General features: G+C 36.0%; 1 protein-coding gene across 1 annotated transcript; it reads right to left on the reverse strand.

Annotated features, from left to right (window-relative positions):
* Positions 1-3818: 3818 nt before the first annotated feature.
* On the reverse strand, positions 3819-8518 carry ACP7_1 (Acid phosphatase type 7). Its single transcript, XM_051208120.1, has 3 exons — positions 6903-8518; positions 5787-5998; positions 3819-3926 (listed from the first exon to the last, which is right to left on the reverse strand). The coding sequence occupies exons 1-3, from the start codon at positions 7021-7023 to the stop codon at positions 3828-3830; spliced, it is 432 nt and encodes a 143-aa protein (XP_051068303.1). The 5' UTR covers positions 7024-8518; the 3' UTR covers positions 3819-3827.
* Positions 8519-20272: the final 11754 nt, after the last annotated feature.

The raw sequence follows: 20272 nt of genomic DNA on the forward strand, positions 1-20272 counted from the left end.
TATTTTATTATATATATCTTTTAATAGTTGAAATCATGAGTCAATTGAAGCTAGACCACCATAGAAAACCTGGAAGCATTGGACGGCCGTTTCGTCCCAGTATGGGACTCTTCAGCAATGTGCATCCACGATCCCACACACCTCCGCGAGATTCGAACTCAGGAACTATCAGTCTCGCGCGCGAGCGATTAACAACTAGCTCACTGAGCCGGCGTCGCTTGAAATCTTGTAATATTATAACTAAATAATGATTAACCACAAAAAATGAACATCAAACGGTTGAACATTTGATTAACCAAAACAAAATTTACACAGCTAAATACAGTTGGACGATGGTGCATTTTCGTGGATTGGTTGAAGTTAAACAATAACACCGTTGGACGCCGGCTCAGTGGCCTGATGGTTAAGCGCTCGCACGCAAGACTGATGGGTCATGAGTTCGAATCTTGCAGGAAGCGGAATCGTGGATACACATTTCTGAGGAGTCCCATACTAAGACGAAACGGCCGTCCAGTACTTCCAGGTTTTCTATGGTGGTCTAGCTTCAATTGACTCATGTTTTAAACCATTGAAATATCTAAAATCTCCACAAAACCCGTTTTAATAATAAATACATCTTTGTTAGAGAATCACATTGTGGTTAAAATGCTTAAATTATAAAGGGACTAAATAAAACAGCATTTGTTATATTTTTTTACCCTATTAATGTATAACGTAATGATACCGCCAATTAGAGAATAGTAATTTATCAACGAGACCAATTACGCATAAACCAGTACGAGCAGTCTAGAATCCTTATCTGTTCTTCTTTCAACCTAGCCTTGTCTGTTGGGTCTAGAACATCAATAACAGCTTCCGTAATATGAATCATGTATTTCAAACATACCGGGTTTATATACTAACCAAACAGACCATATCACACGATAAAATAGAAAACGACATTTGTACGAGATCTAGCCAAAAGTGGCTGTGAATGTGGGAGGCAGTAATTAGTAAACTGGACATAACTCAAAAACGTTAAATCGTACAATAATAATAATCTATAGATCGAAATAAAGCTTTTAGTAAGAGCAATATGAATATACATAGTCTCGTTACTTAACAATTATACAATAAAAACATGTTTGTCTTATTTGACTATAAATAGATCCCAACAGTTAACATTCATTATTCTCGTCGGGATATATTACACATAAGGACCGACTTCTATCTTATAAACAGAATATTTCAGATATAAAAATAAATTTGCGAACAGCTCATGTCGACTTAACTAATAGTTTACTTTTTATCAACATAAATAACATTTAATACATCAATGACGAAACATCGGATGTTAAGGGGAATGTAATGGAAGCAGGAGAAATAGATGTATATACTTAATTAATAGATTAATTGTAAACCTGTAAGTATCACATTTCATGGCCTGGAGAATAAACTAAGAATTAAACAAGCTTTAGTCTAAAGTGGTTAAATTAAAAAAAAGAAAATTAATCGCAACTAATAATATGAGACATGGGTGGTAAAACAAGAGAGCGATTGACGTGATCGCAGTCAACGTTTATATGAACTCACTATCACACACTTGTCATAAACAGCTATTTTAAAAAAAAGTGAACAATTAACATTGGATTTAACTTTTTTTAGACATTCACGCACACACAGGAGATAAATAACAATCAGCTTCATCCTGATATTAGTATAAACGCTTTGTAAACAAAAAGATAACATGTTTTCCTACTCTGTGAATCATTAGAACAGATAGCTGCTTACTTGATATCCATATCTGGCCATCATGCAATACATTTCGAACAATCTGATCAGATATAACCTACCTGTGTTCAAATAATAATAATAATAATAAAGTGCTCTACTTCTTTAGCATCGACATATTTGGAACATCAAAACAAACGTATAACTAATTGATTTCAAAGGTTTAATTTCTGTTTTAATCGGACATTAATGAAACATTGAAAAAAAGTGATATAAATTGGCAAGTTGTCCAATTATGTTGATACATTTTCTTAGTATAATTAGATAGCAATATTGATTTACCTATAAAATTGCGATTCACCATCACCTCCAGGCATTGTGAATCTTGCTTTGTAATTTGAGAAATTGCTAAAAAAAAAGCGTTTATTAAAGAAGAAAGTATTAATTAGCTGTTAAATCATGATAATCTATTTCTTTATTTTAAGGAATTATTGTCAATTGACTTTCTATCAACTAGTAATCGTGTACTTAGTACAAAAACGTTTCTTTTATTTACCTAGTATTGTATTAACAGGACTAGGAGACAACAGCCGCATCCCTACAATTAAGGAACATATGGGACTTAAAACAACTGTCTGTCAACCAACATCAAAGTCAGAATCTTCAATACGAACATCAAGGCAGATCTACTGTACGGAGCTGAAACGTGGAGCAGTATCACAACCATTATCAAAACATACAAGTATTGCTAAACAGTTGTCTACGCAAAATACTCAACTAGTGTTCATCGGATACCATCAAGAATAGCCTTCTGTGAAAGAGAACAAACCAAATTTGAGCTGAAGATGGAATTAGGAAATGACTTTCGAAGTGGATAGGATATACATTGCGGAAATCCTTAAACTGCATCACGAGGCAATCTCTGACTTGGAATTCTGAAGGGAAACGGATGAGAGGATGACCAAAGAACACATTGCGTCGATAATTGGGAGCAAATATGAGAAGGATGAATAGCAACTGGAAAGAACTGGAGGGGATTTCCCAAGACAGGGTTGGATGGGGAGTGCAGGTGGGTGGCCTATATTCATCCACGAGGGTTAACATGCGCAAGTAAGTAAGGAATTTTTTAAACAGAATACATTACTGTCAGTATTCAGGTTGGTAAAATTATATAACAAGGCACCGATGCATATGACTTTATACACAACCCATTGATACTATAAAAGTAGTTTATCTATTTTTTAACAGTTGGACATTAACACCATTGGATACCGGCTCAGTGGTCTGGAGGTTAAGCGTTCGAGCGCGAGACCGAAGGTCCTGGGTTCGAATTCGGCGAGCAAGATCGTTAGTGCGCACCGCTGAGGAGTCCCATACTAGGACGAAACGACCTTCCAGTGCTTGCAGGTTTTCCATGGTGGTCTAGCTTCAATTTACTCATGAATTCAACTATAAAGTTAAAAGAGCCCAATGTAAACTACTGTCAGATGTAGGTGACTTAGTTAAATCAGTTTTTCAGCAGTCGATAACAAAACCAAAATTTATATTTCCAGTACGAGATGTAAAAATCGTACATATTCATGCTTAATCCTACTGAATCGAGAACGTTTTTGACATTGCAATGTGGATTTTATTTTCACATCTGATTGAGAAATTATATGTCAGCCAGTTGAAAATTGTTTAGCTCAGCACTGTTCATTCACTTAATTCATGTTTTCACCAAGTTAATATGTTAGTGTACAATGCGATGGATTTCAAAATGAATTACAATTATTGAGATCAAAAATTGTCATACTGTGGTATGTGCTACTTATGTCCACATGAGCAGTATATAACGCTAGTCAGGAATAGAATGTCTAGAAGCAGAAGGTTGAGAAGATCGAGGAGGGAAGAACTGGAACAGAAAGCAATTCGTATGAAAATGCAGGAACAATGAAGTCTGTGACACTTAATAAACATTTTGCATATGAAGTATTGGAGTATGGTCTTTCTATTTTATCAAGTAACTCTGGTTGTCCTCACCTGTGTTCTCCTTCATCACAACACTACTGTTTAATTTTCTTTGTAGAAAACTAAGAACCTGATTGAAAATAAATTAAACAAAGTTTGTTCACTTACTAAGCAGCTTCATGGTTACCAACACATGTCATATAAGGAACTTTTGATGCAATTGGTTGTATATTACGCATAAATTGATCACCAACTCTTGCATTATCCTGAAATTTTAGTTTCAACATGAAAAACATGTATCAAATCATTGAAAGACTTTTCAACGTTACTTTTATAAGAGTTAAAATATTCAATTGCGAAACACAAAGGTTACAATTACTAACAATGTAGTGCAGAAATTGATGTTAAGCATTTTTATCAAGAATTTACTATACTGACAAAGAACATCTTGTTTAGTTGAGTATCATCAGTGGAGAAACTGTAAAGAATTAAGGGCAGCTGTTTGTGCTATTGCTGATCATGTTTCCAATGACACATCTTGATGGTTTTCATATCTATCCAATAATAAAATGACTTCTAAGTTTGTTATCCCTACATCTACATTTTCGACTCATGAATCAAATGAATGAAGTACATATCTACCAGTCTATCAAATTGATTTTATTTTCTCATATTGAAATATTAAAATTCAAAGAATGGATAGTAGAAATATGTTATCAGTAATTTCAATAGTTGAGATCATGTGTCAATTGAGGCTAGACCACCATGGGAAACTTGGAAACACTAGACGGCCGTTTCGTCCTATTGTGGTACTCCTCAATAGTGCGCATCCACAACCCCGCCTCGCGGGATTCGAACTCAAGACCTATCAGTCTCGCGCGTGAGCGCTTGACCTCCTGACCACTGAGACGTTTCCTAACGGTGTTAGTGTCTAACTTCAACTAGTCCACGAAATCGAGCGACACATCTCAACTAGTGAGAATACTACAATCTCCACAAAACCCCTTCTGACATTTATCAGTATTTGTTATACTGTCGGTTGCTATGTTAAGTCCACATTGATTATCCTAGCTTACACACTTTGACCTTGTTCATTAATCACTTATCAACCTTGACTGATTTTATATGAGCCTATGTGTGTGCATCTCTCATCTTACTCATTACATGTCTGTAACCTATTTTTTTGTGACTAGAAATATCGATTAACGCTTGATTAAATCGAGTTGGCTCACACGCATTCTCCACTGCGCGTTATTTTGCTTCTCTCACTCCTCTTTACTTCCTTCACATCGTCTCCCCGATTGTCCAGATCAATGAGTTTACAAAATATATGTATTCAAAATTTCATTGTCGCATTTAACTTATTTAATTCTGTTATTTACTAACGCGATTCAAGTCGTTCATTATATACGAGGATTGGCGACATATATATATTTCGACAGCAATCATTCGATAACGATCATTCGTCTGATCTAATTGGAGTCAGATATCCAGGGGCCACTGAACATTTTTGTAAATAGGTAAGTTCATGAACATTTACTAGCGGACGTTTTAAGTTAAACTTACGAATGATTTTGTCAGAAAGTGAAGCACATTGTTCTGATTTCTTTCCCAGAATAAAGAAGCTATTTGTATAGTTGGTAGATAAACTAACATACAAAAGGTTTCTATTCAGCTATATTACTTCTAAATATGATTTCACTTATTAACGATCATTACTAAAGTTATTTTCCAAGGTTTATACGCGTTTTAAATAATTTAGCCTAGAAACTACCATTAAAATATAATTAACAAAGTATACAAATTATATAACGAGCATTATTCATGTACATAAACCTTTTCTGGACAATAATATAGAACACTTAATGGACATTTACTAACAAATATAGAAGTGACCGTTGGTTATACTCTTGGATAGTTCCAAAGGCTGTTACAAACTGGAAAACGACATTTTTCTGAAGTCTCATGAACACCGTTGGCATATGATTGCAAAAAACCTTCAAATAGTGTTATATGTGCTATATTCCATCCAGAGATATTTGTTTACCAGTATTACTCCACTAAAATACGACATCGGTCTTTAGCTAGTGTTTATGTTATTAATAGGTTGAATGTTAGTTACTTACTGAATCCATATTATAGGCAAAATCACCAACATGTAATACCACATCATAACTATTTAAATCTTTGACTTGATGAATTAATTCGGGTAGTGAAAGTGCATCAGTTGTCCCCATATCTCCATAAACTGCTATTTTAGGTGACCAATAAGGATGAGATGGGAGAGCACGAAATTTCAAAACATCTGACCAACCATCTGAACTACCACATTTATAATCTGCAAAGCGAAAAATATATGATAAGCCCAAAGACTATCTGAGTTTGACATCTGACACTGCTACTTAAACTGAAAAATCATTTTAGTCCTCAGTTAATTACTAAGTCATTTGAAATAAAATGATATCGATTACTTCATTGCTTATGCTTGTGTGCTAGTAAAGAGGTAGCTTATGCAGAAACTTTACTAATTACGATAAAATTCATCTAGTACAACTAATCTTCTCTCTGCTGAGAGGAAACTTTCGACTCAGAATATTATCGACTCTTTCAGGGATGTTACTAATTCGTTGTCTATCACCTAATGAATTCTCATAGACTTGGGATATTAACTAGCGAACGGCGGCCATTCCTAAATGTGTCTAGTCTGTTGGTCGTACACTGTCAGCCAGACTATAGAGTATGCTCTTGACTTTAGTTTTAACTGTTTCAAGGCGATAAGCAATAAATCAAAAACCAAAGTTTCATGCTAACTATTATCTGAAACCTCTAAATCACAATCGTACCAGATAAAAAGTGGCATTCAGTTTGAAATTTCATTGCTTTCATCCTAATAAACATTTATTTAGAAAGGTTTTTATTACTGTTTGGGGTCGCTTACTCCAGGTCTAACTTTCTTCCTCTACCCAGGATTGACATTGCGATAATCCTACTAGGACTTAGGACAGAATTACTTATGTTAGGAGATTAAGTTCGATTAATTTATGATTTGTCTAAACTCAGTGTTGTAGCCATGAGAAATCGACGACTCAGCATTTTTCAGGAGAGCTATGAATAAATGCTGTCAGATATAATTCATTCATAACAAAGAGATATATATTCAGAAAGGTTATCATATTAACAAACTGTGGATGTCAGTAAAGAAAAAAATCCTTTTTATTCATAGAAGGATTTTTTAAACTTACAATAAGTTGTATTACCAATTAAATCGGATAAGATCACTCGATGTATATACATTTTGCGTTGTTCACGTCCTCCATCAATAAACTCTTTAACGTAGCCAGTACTTTTCATGTTTAACAGCATAGTACCATAGAGTACAGTTGAACTCTCTGTATTTTCTTGTGTAACCCAAGTAATACTTATGGTGGATGGTTGCTCTATGATACAAAAATACTATTATTTATATGGTGTTAAACATGTTCACAAAAATGATTCATCAAAATGAACAATTGAATCATGTTCATAGAAACAGTTAACACTGTCTCAGTGCCTAGCTATACAGAAGTGTTATACGACATTTCCGAATGATTTCTATTATGAATAAACTGGTTTACTATTTAAAACCTCCGTTTGTATGTACTAAAATTTCAACTTAGATGCACATTTGTATTGAAAGAAAAGTACTCTATCAACGTCAAAAATTGACAATAACTTTAATTAAATTGATCATTTAGTATAATATTAATAACAATGGAGATGGACGCGCAATTTCGTGGATTGGTCGAGGTTGGACATTAACACCGTTGAATGCCGGCTCAGTGATCTAAAGGTTAAGCGCTCGCGCGCGAGATCAAATGTGCTGGGTTGGAATCCCGCGAGCAGGATTGTGGTTGCTCACTGCTGAGGACTCCGACAATAGGACGAAACGGCCGTCTAGTGCTTCCAGGTTTTCAATTGTGGTCTAACATCAATCGGTCCATAATCTCAGTTAAAAACATAATAATCTCCACAACAACATACTGTTAATAATAGTAATAATTATATCATTATTTTTCTACCGAACAAAATCTATTCATCATTTACTCAAAATAATATGTGTGTAATATACACACTCTGAACACTTTCTATTGTCTATTTATACTGTGGTGTGCGCTACTTATGCACATAAGTAGTATATAATGATAGTCAGGGATAGAATGTATTTCATTAGAAAATCGAGAAGGAAAGAACGGGAACAGAAAGCAATTGGTATGAAAATGCAGGATCAACGAAATCTGAGACGATAGACTGATATTTGCAAATGAAACAGTCAAGATTGAGACAAGTGATTGATATTTCGCAAATTAAGCATTCACTGTATGGTTGTCAGATCTTAGTGAGATATTCTGTAATATTGTATTCAAATACGTTCGTTTGCCTCCATTTGTATTTTTGATCACTACAATGCAAAACTCCATTTATATGTTAACAAAAATATCGGTTATATCTAAATGTCCAATGCTAACTTAACGTTCGGGAATCAATACAACTGTAGAGTACTAGAATCTGAACCCTTTGTTAATTTACTGAAAGTATATCTTTAATAGAGTGAGAACAAAAATTGGTGCAGAATAATATGAATTCATTTTATTTCGTTAAGTCTTCATGAGCTGTTTACAATCTATAATATTTGGAAACCAGAGTTATTACTGGTATTGACGTACCTATACATAAGATGGTGAATAATGATGAATATATGTATCATGATGTAGCGAAGATTCCGATAGAGTTAATGAGGTCATATAATTTTTGGTTAGAAGAAATAAAATTTGGGAGAGAAAGTACCGGAACATTGAAATAGAGATTAGAACTGATGGAGTTATCAATTATTAGATGATTGCGTAATTAAGCAACTGAAAATAGATCAACGGTAATAAAGAAAGATATGAATTGGAATCAGTCGGTTATGAATGATGTAATTCTAAACTTCGGAAAGAGTTCGAATAATGAATGACGTAGTAAGTGGAAACAGAAAAAATAATAAAAAAGGGGGTTTTAATGTTACCGTGACAAAGAAAGATCTATGAATGTCTCTTTTCGTCACAATTATTTAAACAGCTTTTCGTTGCTCTTGTTGTTGTTGTTGTTGTTGTTGTTGTTGTTGTTGTTGAGAGTATCGATGTTAATAGTTGATTTCACCATGCTGCCTTCCTATACTTTCCAAAATATATTTTTTTATTGCTGTAAAATGATTAAGCTGGTATAAGTCATTGGTCGTACTTTTTCTGCAAAACATTTGTCAGGACATTTTAGCTAAGCTAATGTATTTGATGAAAGATTTTAGTAACCAGCTAGAAAATTACTATTCAGTTGCGTGTGTTTGTTTTACATATAATTAAAATTTCGATGAAGGTGTGTAACAAACCTGACGATAGGTGTATATTCTATTGTAACTAAGTATAATCAAATAACGGACTATACTGAGAAGTCGTGAATGGAGGACATCCTACAGATGTATTTCAAGTGAAGACCGGTGTCAGACAAGGCTGTTTACATTCAACCTTTCTCTTTCTTCTCATGGTCGGACGGAATGTTAAAAGCTTCACTTTTGAAAGAAGCATGGAATACGAAGGACAATTTGGATATCAATAGACGGTTTGTGCTTAGCAGATGGCCCAGCTTTTCTATCCCATACACATCAACAAATACTGGTCAAGACAGCCAATGTATCAGCAGCCACGGCATCAGGCTGTCTCAACATACACATGATACAAATTAAGAAACACTGCTATAATAACTAGAATATACACTTTATAATAACACTATTATTAAGTTTCTGTCTTATTATATGTACATGATATTTATATATAAATGAATGTGTAACAGCACATTTATATTCCAAGGTCATGTTTTATGATATATCTATTATTACTTACAATTCTTATCGATAATGTTTAGCTCTGATCATATATGTATATAGACTTTGAACACTTCCTGTTTGTCTTTTGAAAAATAAACAGAGAATACTAGTTATATTTAGATAGAAACATAGATTTTGTTATTTGTTGAATTCTATTTGACTTCATACAACATGCGATTAAATGACAAATAGATTAGACGAAGCTAAAAATATTCCTTCGAGCGTCAACTATTTCTAAAGATTATTAGAGAGGGCGTTTGTGGAGACAGTAGTGCCTTTTTAATGGTTGAAGCAAGATCACCATGGGAAACCTGAAAACACACGGAACGGTCGTTTTGTCCTAGTATGGGACTCCCCAACAGTGCGCATTTAATTATTTCCAAAGATTCACTGATAGATTTATCTATTTATTCATTTATCAATGTGAAATGAAACGTGTAATTTTATTATCTCATGTTGTTCTTTTAATTTACTGTTTCCCTTTCAAGTGTTATTGAAAATTCATTATTGAATGTTCTAAATTTTTGTTACTTGCAAATAATTAATCTACATGTTATTGTGATGTTATTTGATTCGAACGGTACTGGTTTCCAGACCTGGAATAAACATCAGCATTGCGATGCAAGTACATACAGCTGACGAGTCCCAATTACGACGGGACGTGTGTCACGGATTCCACTATTAGCCTTTTTCCATCTTTAATAAGTGAATAATTTGACTAATATTTGTGATCCTTGTAGACATGCTACAGGGTGAACAGATTGCCAACGATAAAAATGGCAGTTGTCTTTAGCTTCAACTAAAGAATCAGCGTCAGTTTTATAAGATTACAATCGTTGTGAGTTCTACTTCTACTGAAATAAGCAGTATATGACGCGAGTCAGGAATGAAATGTCTGGTGGCAGGACAAGGGGAAGATCAAGAAAGGAAGAGCGGAAATAGAGAGCAATTAGTATGGAAATATAAGAACAATGAAGTTCCATACAATTACTGAACATTTTGCAAATTAAATACTACAGTATGATTTTTCTATTTTACCAAGTAACCCTGTATATTTGTGCAAAAATAATTCGGTTGTCAACGCTGGTGTTCATGTTCACTACAGTGTCGGTGTCAGTCGATGTTGATCTGTCACCCTACAACGAAATGCCGTCATTGTGTTAGCCGGTCTATCCGGATACACAAAATCAACCAACAAAACATCAAGCCGTGTTGGAGAATACAGCTAGTACAAACAAACGCAACTTTCGAGTGAAGCAAACACTCCATATCATCTTTCGCCTACGTCAATCGTTCTAGGTTTTGCACAGATCATTCATTATTCAGTCACTATCAACAAGTGTAATTTAACTTGCCAGTTATTCGTTTGTATCCTAGATCGTATTTTCGGAGCGTGTGTGTGCGCTTGTTCACCACGTACTCTCTTCGTCAGATGTCTGTAACCTATCTTCCTGTTCAATTGAAGCGTATTAGAACAAGATAACAAGAGATTTGGAAACGAATGTTTATTTGTCTGTGGATTGGATTATGTGGTTCAAATGTCTATATTCCTTTATCGGTTTGCGCCATACCTCGTGATGATGGCGTATGTGGTTTGCGTTTTGGTTTCCCTTTTCCTCTCTTCTTCACACATCTCTCTTCACATTCTTGCAGTGTCGAGAACCTGTTTCTATTGCCTCCTTCACCTTTGTAGATAAATGGCATACATTTCTTCTCCTGCTTATTGTAGTAGAACACGTGTACTTCCTTGTCTCCTTCTCCAGCATCGACTGGCCTCATGCATTCTCCTGTTTGAAAATGGCAAAACACAAAACAATCAATGAGCACTATAAACACGGAATCAAGTCTCTGATTAAACGAACTAGATGACACAGGCACGTGCATCGGGCAAAGAAAGATGTCACTAGTGAGTGATACGCTCACAAATCATGGTTTCTGCCTGCTTTCAGATATGCGTCCCGAAACCTTTGTAAGGCAAATCACAACCTCCAGTGATGGAAGAACAAATGTGCTCTCACGGACCAAACATATGCTTCGACATATGGAATGGCGTTCTGTTTGTCATAAACAGAGTTCGTTCGGAACTTCCATCGATATCAGTCGACGGACTCTTGGAAGATTGCACACCATGTTTTTCGAATTTCGATGGACATACGAACAGCTCAACCGCAATCACAACACAATTACGGTGAAAACGTTGACATTAAGAGCAAACAACTACACTTACGATGGAGTTTATGGGCGAACACAATCTCACACGAGACGACCAATGCAAGTAGGAGTGAAACCTTGATGCTCATTTTTCAGTGACTATTTCGTGCTCGTGTGGTTTGTTTTAGGACTCCACTTTGAGCTATTTATACTCACAAACCTGTGAGTTAGCCAGTTGTTTTTGGTTGACACACAGTCGCAACTGCTCAAAGAAACGGATCGGTAAATGTCACGCAATCGATTCCTAGGATTAGTAATTCTGTTTGAGTGATTCACATGAATCAGGTCAACACACCTCACAAATTTCCATTCAAGTCAATCGAGATTAAGGTTGTTGTGTGTTGCGAACTCGCTTTGCTGTGTCCTCATCAAAATTGTTATTGTGATATGAGGATCGTGGCCTGGTGTGACGAGGTGAAACTAGTTCACAGTGAGGATTATTCAAGAATCGATAGGCTTTACTGTCAGTTGATCAGGTCACATGTGGGAAGATAATGACGTTGAACAGTTTTGTTGAACAGCGAAACGTGTGATGGTTGTTGTGCAGGTGACGATGACTGTGTATTTCGAGGTACTCGTTTGAGTATTGTGAAGCATAGGTCGAAGTGTTTAGAGTCTAATTCTCATGTAAAAATGAATGCTTGCACCTCGTGTGCACAGAACTTCGACCAGATTGCCGGCCCTCGTAAACATGTGTGATCAATTATCGCTATAATCGATGATGGACTGCAAACAAGTTGGTTCAGCCCAACGAAGTTCGTGATAGATTCCACCAAACATTTGTACTATTATCTGACCGATAAACGTAAGTATTTGTGAGCGTTTGACTGTGATTAGCAGGTAGGATAACTAGTGCTCAGTTTGGGTGCTGAATGTTACGTTCAAGTCTGCACAACCAAACTCATAAACCAAATAGCTTCACGATTTCATTAGATACGGAAATAATTGTCCAATATGATCAGATATATTTATTAAAGCTCACATGGAGTAAAAGTCACTTGAACGCCAGTCATTTCACAATCCAACAATCGGTAGATTTCAAAAATAGGTGGTACGAAGTAGTTGTGAAAATGCTTGGATATTTGAGGAAGACTAGTTGAGGAACACGGTTGACTAGGGTGATTTGTGATAGTGTCAAGAAGAACATGGTCAGTTGATGTTATAAACGAAGAGGAAAGCTGCAAATGTATTTCAGTCGAAACACTGTACATCAACGCGACAGCTTTCGAACAACTCTCACCCGTTGAATATAATTGCAGTACTATGATGAAAATTATTATTATTTTGTTCGACATGTTAATGAAAGACCACGTACGTTAGTCACAAGAGTGTATCGATTATTCACGAAACAGAATGCTAGCCTGGATTTGTCAATCATTTTAAACCAACTTGGAAATGTAGTCTCATTGAGGGTGTCCATGAGACGGAACAAATGGTTTCGCAGCATTGTAGTTGAGGAGTGAAGAAACTAAAGACACGAAGCAGAAACAATGCGGTTCAAGGTCAAGACTGCTTACCCAGTTTAGTTTACGTCACATGTATGCTTCGGTACTCAATTTCAAATCTGATATGGAATAACGGTTGGATCACTTTGTGAGTATCGTTCCTCCAAACGCTGAATGTACGTGTTTTAACGGAAAATAGTTTCCGATATGCCTGACTGAGATCACAACACTCACGAATGGTTAGTCCATTTATTTGAGAAGACGGAGAACGTAATACTAGAAAGGTGGTACTGAAATCATGGTGTTTGATAAACGAACACGTGTCGATGCACAAAGCAATATTGCATGTCATAGAAAAAGTCGCCAACGTAAACTGTTTGGAAATCTGTGTTCAATAAACTGGCGCAATATGGATTTCTTCACACCGAATATAACAGTGAAGACCGTAACTTGAAACGAGCATTCGCTCAGTAGGTGCAGTACGACAACGTTATGGAAGGTAAATAATGCCACTCGAAGCCATTCCATTTTACAGTACTTCTAATAATCTACGACTATGGAGAGAGAAACATGAGGACAGAGAGTAGAGTTTGACAACACCCAAAGCAGTCGTGATGCATTCGACAGCTCAGTGAATGAGATATATTTTGTCTAAACTATTTAACAAGGGGAAATAATGCAAACGTAAACTATCAGATTGATTAGAGTTTCGAAAAGAATGTTGACAACGACATCTATGAAAAATGTATTGTTTGAACAACCCGGATAATATAGTGAAATAAATAATCACTGGTGTGACAACAAGCATAACAGTATCGAAGCAGGAAAATTATCCTAGTTGCGGGAAACAATAGTGTATATTACAATCCGGAAATAAAGCGTTTTGTGAGTCGACTTGTAGTAAGACAATGTTGTGTTGATACATGATTGCAATTGAATTGGGTGGTTGGTTGAGGTTCTCCGAATCATTTGCATAGGTTGACTGAATTTTATGTAGTCTGGTGAATTAGCGGTAGGAAAGTATAGTATTCTAATTGTCGTATGAATTAGGAATTCCAGGATTAACGCAATTGAATTAAGAAGACACAGGCACAACGAATGTACTGTATTTAGAATTCGAAATCAAACATTCAACCAGTACAAAGGTATCATTGGTTCATTCAAACACCACAGAAAGACAATCACACATTTGTGACTTGGTCAACCAAGGTAGTTGTTGAAATTAGTCCTGTGATTTGCTATCGTTACCTACCTCCAATTCAATATTTCTACGAATGAATCTCTATTCTCAATGTGATTTCTACACTAGTGAAAATGTATGCCGTTTGTTATTATGTGAAACCCCACTATGAATTGACGTTAAACAAATATTGAGAAATGTTTTGACACACGAATCAGTAAAACTATTCAACTGAAACCAGTATGATATTTGCGATGGAATTTTACTGCTTTGAATTTGGATGGAATGAAAATCCCTCTATAAATCTTGCGATTGCTTGACACACTAAGTTAGTCTTTCAAATGCGACTCCTGTGTAGTTGTAATGAATGCAAACTGGAGACGATATTTTGCAGAGTTACATCTAGAATTTAGATTCTTGCTATTCCGCGTACAAATTCAGCACTCAAACACTTGAACCCTCCAAGCCGCAAGTCTGTAGACAGAAGACTGGTGGGAAGAAATCTTATTCCAAACAGTGTCATATATGGCACAAGACACTCAGGTATTTATATTATCTAGTAAGAATAAATGTATGATTAAATTCATCTAATCTGCATGCAGTGATTTCAAGCATTTGACCAATCGAGAAGCTACACGTGGTGTTCGTATGCTAGATGAATAGAAATGGATAGTCAAACAATCACTTTTTGTCATCACATCTATTTTCTCACATTTATTTTGCTCTATTCACCGTTTTCTTCTACCCATTATATTCGTGGTACTTGAAGTATGCATTTGTTTCTTGATTAAGATCACAATAGTAAAACAATCAGTTACCGCATTTTTTGTGATGCAGGAAATTTCGAACATCACTAGTTATTATAACTAATTCTTTGTCTAATAAAATTCAGAATTTTACTAACCTATGGTTACCTTCATGAGTATTTTGTCGGTCACTTGTGAGTGAGACTAAAGAATGGAAATTATAATTGGTGCTTTGTCAAGACATTTCGTCCTTAATTATTTATAACATAATACAATGATACGCTCACCCAAAAGAATACGCCACAATTGCTGCTACTGCATAAATTTGTCATCATCATTCAGAGAACATATAAACAATTTCGACATTTCCATGGTCGCCGGGAAGTTTGAGAAATCACGAAGTATTGATTTTAGGGAATGTGAAATGAGACGTTTCAATATGCTGAACAGCAATGCTGATCTCCTCAGTCATTTTGTGCTCCGTTTCAAGAATCGTGTGGTTACGAGTCAGTGTTGTTCGGCCGCCACTTCAATCTCACAAGCATCCAAGTCCTAGTTGAGAATGGAATACAGTGTTTCTAACTATTCTCAACTGTCGAACCGGAAATCGTGAACAAACAACAACGCGGAGATCTATTTATTCAACATTATCAGCAAATGATCACATTAGCGTGTGTAATTGTGTTAGATACTTCCTCTATGTATTCCTGTTGTCAGTGAACTTAAACCGTGAGCTGTAAATGGATGACACTACACGAAGTTGAACGAGAACACTGTTTTATTTATTTCGGGTATATATGCACAATCTTGTAAGTAAAATCCAACTTTTTCTTACTCTTTTATTTGCTGAACATGCTGGTCGATTTTCGTCAATTTGTTTCTCGTTTACACTTCACTTTCAAATGTATTCCGATTTAACATTAAGAAACTACATACTTACTGGAGAATCATCTACTCCTACTTGTCATCATCTAGGTTGAATACAAGGCCCACATAATTATGTCTTAGTGTAGAATGCAGTAAAATCAATTGTCTTTTTGTTTTCAGATTAACTCGCAATAGCCTTACACATGTATGTTTAAGAACCAGACGTGTTTTGCATTGATATATACTTTTTGATAAAACTTGGAGTTCAGTGCTCTGAGAATGCATTCATTTCAATACACACGGCATTTGACTTCAAAATATGCTCATTTAATTTTTTCAACGGATCAAATTCGATCATAAATGTGTTGTGAGATGTCCTTATTTTATCAAAGTGAATACAAAACACTGAGTATGTTTCTTTCAATCGGTGCAAATGTTCATAGCAATTAAGTTGTTGACCTAGCTGTTGCAATTTCACTGCAAACTAGTACTTAGTATTTCCTATTTTGATTGTTTCGGAGGAATTATTCGAACAACTGTTATTACGGATTGGTGCGTGTTGGTTGGATAGCATGGAAACTCAGTGACTGTTACTATGCCGATGTAGTAGCTGAAACAGAGAGGAATGCTTTTGTTGATGAGGCCTGTACCTTGTACTTCAACATGCTTGGCGTAAGACATGAAAACGAACCGCAACTGATTAACTCGTCTTTTATTTACAGTAGAGTAACACCCAATTTACAATTTGAATGTTTTCAAATATCCAGGGTACTCAAGATTGAACACAACCTATCTCATTGAAATTAGCATCTATGAATATTGCCCTTTATGCATATTGCTCAACGCTGACAACTACATTTCAAAAAGGTTTTAATTTTACTATTACGGAAGCTGAAATTGTCCTCCGAAAATGCGATTTGTGGTTTTTGAGATCATAAGTGTATTGTTTGTTTTACGAGTGTTATACGTGCACACCATCCGAACGCATTTCATTTAACGATGTTCCATCCAGCGTCCAACCGATTGACACCCAGCATCTAGAATTCGACATTTGACATGTCGCAGTACAAACAGTGAATTATTCGCTTATATTTGTTAGTTGCTGCATATTCATTTTGATAACTACCATATAACTGTTTCTTGGGTTTTCTCTTGATCACAAATATTGATGGCGTTGCACTCACTGAGTCTGAGAAACGTCTTGGACCACGATCCAACAAACGTTAATACAACTAGAGACTGCTCACGTGGAAAGTAAGCCACTGTCCGGTCATGAGAATCTAAGAATATCCTAAATTATTGCGAGTTCCTTCACGTTCGTATTCTACTGGTATGAAACGCGTTTCGTTGTTACCAACATTCAAATATTATGTTTCTTCCGAATCACCTACAGTCGTACTAATAAATGTTGCAACCGAAAACTCTTTCTTCATATTTTTCGGTCAGCTACCGGTTGTTATCATCTCATAACCATATATCATCTGGTCAGTATCTTGTAATTTATACCACCAGTTTTCTTCATAGCAGCGTGATATAACTAATGAATGTTTAACCCACAATACAAAAGCTTTAGCTATCTGATCTGCTTGTAACATGGAACCACTAGTCACAGTGTGCTACCTAGAGCTTAGATCAAAACAGTATTCATACATACTACAAATGTAAGTGAGCCTCACATCACAAGAGGGGCAAACGTGGTGTTATTGACCAGCAAACAAGATGGGAACATAACCTCAATCCACCCATGTCTGCAAGGCAGGAAAGTTTGTTCAATTACGGCTACTCATGGTCAATTACATCATCACGATCCAAAGATATTGATGCCGATTTCTTGTAGCAAACAACATTCAGACTGATGTCTGTGAGCCGAAATTGGTTTATCCTACTACCAGGAAATCCTGGTGCAAGAAAGACTGGATAATTACGCTAAATATGAGTCAACTCATGATTCTGCAAAAGTTATAAAAGTAAAAACGGGTAATAATAATTCTGACAATAAAACCCAGTTAGCATTCGAACACTACATTTTGCTTCAAATCCATTCCGTTTACATGAACCTTCACTCATCCAACGCTATACTGTAGCTTGGTTTCTTCAACTTGATAAAATATAGTTGCTTGAAAATCGATCTGATAAAAGAGAGTGAGTCTTAGTAATCATACCTTAATTGTTTCATCACAAATGACTAAACTTCACTAGTCACGATCACTGTCCGTTCTAATTCATGCCAATCCGTTTTTCTCTTCTTTTCTCAGCACCCTCATGGTAGACAACCGAAAACAATTGTTGAACATACGGCTTTGACCTGCGTCATTATTTATGCCTACGAACTTCGTCTGGGACCACTATTGAAGAGAACAAACTGAAACGTTCAGGTCAACGTCATCCACTGACTGCCACGAACTTCAATCTCATTCATTTTCGAACATCAACTGCTCGTCCCAACTCAATCAAACAGAGCGCGACAAATCTCACACTGTACATCATAGTCACACTAACATTGATATACTAACGTACGAAACTTGTCCTCTGTTGATATTACTCACATGCACTTTAAAATATCAATATGGTTGAGTGGTTTACGAAAGTAAAACCTGTGGCATTTGTGGCAGCTCGAACATGCATGTGAACTGGCATGTCCCATGTAATATATTGTTATCTGAAAATACATTATTATTATTCATCCCTTGATGTCGACCTCCAATGCACGAATCAATGTACGGCCTATCCAATTCCAGAGACGCTTCCTTATTTCCTCTTTAGTCGGCAGATGATTTATTCTCTCCCACAGTAAGTTGTTGCTGGTGGTATCCAGTCAGTGACTAAACTGCTTTAGTTGTTCTGGAAAACGCATGACTAACTGGCGGTTGTGTCATTCCATCTCACCTTGTGATCAGGTCCAAGCAATGATCTTAGGTTAAGCATCGCATACTTCCCGAATTTCCCTATCAGCACTTTTTCAGCCATGTGTCAGTCAAGTGTGAACAGTTGAATTTCTCATAGCTAAATAATTAATCATTTCGTCATCAACCACACATTTACCCATTGAATGAGAAGGGAAGATTATAATGTATTATTGCTAAACAGCTGAACAACGGAACCTATCAACTGACGCTTATGCTTATTTATTTTTCAGTAGGTTCGTATGAGCATTTCATTCCGTTAACCTATATGCATTGTAAGTCATGCATCACAATGACTACTTTTCAGGACATATGAGAAAGAGTTGTGCACACAGTGTGATCCTAATCCGCGCTGCCTGAAATCATTTGTCACGTGTATACATAGGTTGCTCAGGTGAGTTCAAGTGTAGGTCCTAGTTATATCGAACGATTGTAAGGGAATTAGAAGTTTGTTGACCTTAAATAAATCGATGAACTCTGAACTAACAACGGTTGGTGAGTGTAAATTTCTGTGAGTATAAATGGCTCAGGACGAAATGAAAACACATTCGATACAAGATCACAAAGTAATCTGAAGAATGGAAGTCAAGCTTTTGTTTGTACTTGTTCTATTTGTTGTTTATGACGATGTACTGTGTGTAAAAATCAGTAGTAAGTGAATGTCTTACATATTCCTTCCATCGTTTTTCAATTACCCATTGTATTTCGTAATGTGTTGTGTTGAATATATTTGTGAAAATCCGTGAATTTGACGCATTTGAAGTATTTTAGGGAAAGAGTGTTGTGAAAAACTGACTGAGATGACAAAAACAGGCTAACCCATATATAGGATGTATAAGAGTAATACGACCGTTTCAAACAGCATAATGAAACCATCCCCCAAAAAGAAGTAATATTCAAGCTACTCGTGAATCACAGGGCACATCGTTCAATATGCCTCAGTTATAGTCTGGATAGCGGTCAGTCTGCCGACTGATATGTAATCTTAGGAAGAAATACCATACGAGAGAAAATAATCGTCATTATAGGTGTTTCAACACAACTGTTCATCCATGTCAAATTTTGTGTGTTGCCGCATTATTTTATTGTGATTTTCCCTATAATTTTTCTAGCAAGAATTTCATTATGAAAGGAAGCAACCGAAGATTGTGCACATTCACCATCAGATTGCACTAGACTGCGTGCACGATTTTGTGCAAATAACACTGAATTTGTGCAGTGTTTATATCACCGTGTTTACCGCTGTTTTCATTGATTGCTTTGTTGTTTCAAATTATACTGTAGAGAAATGTCTTCAGCCGCTGCGAGTGGGACAAGGCACCTTCAATCTGACGAGGTTCTACTATGACGAGTCCAAGAAT

Source organism: Schistosoma haematobium, chromosome 2, assembly GCF_000699445.3.
Source record: "Schistosoma haematobium chromosome 2, whole genome shotgun sequence".
Lineage (NCBI taxonomy): Eukaryota > Metazoa > Platyhelminthes > Trematoda > Strigeidida > Schistosomatidae > Schistosoma > Schistosoma haematobium.

What these genes read in the sequence shown, in the direction of transcription:
- ACP7_1 (XM_051208120.1), bottom strand. Translation starts at nt 7,023, where the DNA reads ATGCTGTTAAACATGAAAAGTACTGGCTACGTTAAAGAGTTTATTGAT. An exon ending in AATTGGTAATACAACTTATT is followed by an intron (nt 5,999 to 6,902) that starts GTAAGTTTAAAA and finishes TTCGCTTTGCAG; the next exon opens with ATTATAAATGTGGTAGTTCA. An exon ending in TTGCCTATAATATGGATTCA is followed by an intron (nt 3,927 to 5,786) that starts GTAAGTAACTAA and finishes CTAAAATTTCAG; the next exon opens with GATAATGCAAGAGTTGGTGA.